Raw genomic sequence first — 1,862 nt, 5'->3', positions numbered from 1 at the left:
TCCTTCCTTCCTTCCTTCCTTCCTTCCTTCCTTCCTTCCTTCCTTCCTTCCTTCCTTCCTTCCTTCCTTCCTTCCTTCCTTCCTTCCTTCCTTCCTTCCTTCCTTCCTTCCTTCCTTCCTTCCTTCCTTCCTTCCTTCCTTCCTTCCTTCCTTCCTTCCTTCCTTCCTTCCTTCCTTCCTTCCTTCCTTCCTTCCTTCCTTAATTCATTCCTTCCTTCCTTCCTTCCTTCCTTCCTTCCTTCCTTCCTTCCTTCCTTCCTTCCTTCCTTCCTTCCTTCCTTCCTTCCTTCCTTCCTTCCTTCCTTCCTTCCACATAGCAGTAATTCATAGTCAAAACAAAAAAATAAAAAAAAGAACAAAGCAAAAATGACAAATTTTATTATTTCAACATAAAAAAAAAAAAAAATTGAGCGTTGAGAACATTATAATTTGCGCCGCGTGCCATTATAAAAGCGTACGCGGGGCGTTATGCCCAGCCGCGGTGCCAGCAACGTCGAGCGCATGATTCAGCCGTTCGATGTGGCGCAGCTCGCGGAGTACGAGACGTACATGAGAGTCTCGAAGCGCACGCACGCCGCCCACCCACTCGCGCGCTTCATCATTGCGCACTGCAATCACAACACATACCGCAATTGCCGTGAATCATTAAACATATTTTTTTTTTTTTTCGCTCACAACGACCATAACTTACCGACTGTGTTATTTAAGGGCACTTTGTATTCTTGTTTTGCAGTGGACGCACGAGTGCGGCGCAGTCGGCGGTGGCCCGTCATGTGAGAGTCCGGCGCAGCATGCGCCGCTAAAGACATTTTGCGCTTCGCCTGCACGGCCACGTCACGACGGTTGCCGTGAGAGCCGGAAGACTGCCGCTCCTCCAGGGTTATAGCTTCATTTAGTCTACTGCAATTTAGAACCACATTAAACATCTAACGAAAACTTCTTTTTTAAGACTTTCAGAAAGAGAGGAATAAATAACGAAAAATTCTGGCACAATAAATAGTGCGTAAACTACATGCCTAAGAAGCTTGTAAATGAAATTGTTGCATATTATTTTTATTTCGATCATCCATACTATTATTCAACATTAATATATAAATACTGTAGCGACCACGTCGCACATAATATCACGTAGGGGTCACCACTTTTCCAAAAGTTTATGGCCAGATGAAACGAGACACATAATATCACGTAGACTTACATAAGTTGATAAGTCATGTACGCCACGTACCATATTAGTATATAAGCACCATTTACCTATACATCAGAAAGACGAAACACACGAGTTTAGTATAAAAGGTCACATGAGATTATTAAAGAGATTGATAGATCAAGCACACCGCACATCGGGACGTGTGCCGGGCCGCGAGGGGGAAGAGTATTCTTGTCACGGCCGGCTGTAATAAAAGGTATTAATGAGCGACCGATATGCGCTAGATTTTTATTAATACAAAATAGATTATTATCAATTGTATCGAGGAAGGCTATGGGCTATAGAGCATTATGCTATGACCAGTAGCAGCGGATTATCAATTAAAATGATTGCAATTAAAAAAAGAAACAAAAAAAAATAAAACAATATTATATATATGTAAAACAAAGTTCGTGCCGCATCTGTAACGTAATATTATATTCAAAAACTAATTATATGATTTTGATAAAATTTGGTATGGAGATAATTTGAGACCCAGGACGGATATAGGCTACTTTCTATTCCGGAAAAATTTACAGTTCATCTTTTATCCTAGAAAAATTGCGCACGGAGGCGGTGTCGCGAGCAAAAGCCAGTGTTGTATAAAGCTGAAGACGTTGGTTTTATTTGTTCATTTTAACACCCTAATCTCAGGAACTACTGATTTGAACTG

The 1,862-nt window shown here is 41.5% G+C and overlaps 1 protein-coding gene across 1 annotated transcript; it reads right to left on the bottom strand.

The window, feature by feature from the left end:
* Positions 1-367: 367 nt before the first annotated feature.
* Positions 368-1,661, bottom strand: LOC119193533. The gene is made up of 2 exons (XM_037447180.1): positions 692-1,661; positions 368-608 (listed from the first exon to the last, which is right to left on the bottom strand). The coding sequence occupies exons 1-2, from the start codon at positions 924-926 to the stop codon at positions 445-447; spliced, it is 399 nt and encodes a 132-aa protein (XP_037303077.1). The 5' UTR covers positions 927-1,661; the 3' UTR covers positions 368-444.
* Positions 1,662-1,862: the final 201 nt, after the last annotated feature.

The sequence above is a fragment of the Manduca sexta genome, unplaced genomic scaffold (genome assembly GCF_014839805.1).
Source record: "Manduca sexta isolate Smith_Timp_Sample1 unplaced genomic scaffold, JHU_Msex_v1.0 HiC_scaffold_635, whole genome shotgun sequence".
In the NCBI taxonomy this organism is placed as follows: domain Eukaryota; kingdom Metazoa; phylum Arthropoda; class Insecta; order Lepidoptera; family Sphingidae; genus Manduca; species Manduca sexta.
Note: the sequence above shows the minus strand (reverse complement) of the source record. Positions and strands in the feature narration are given on the sequence as shown.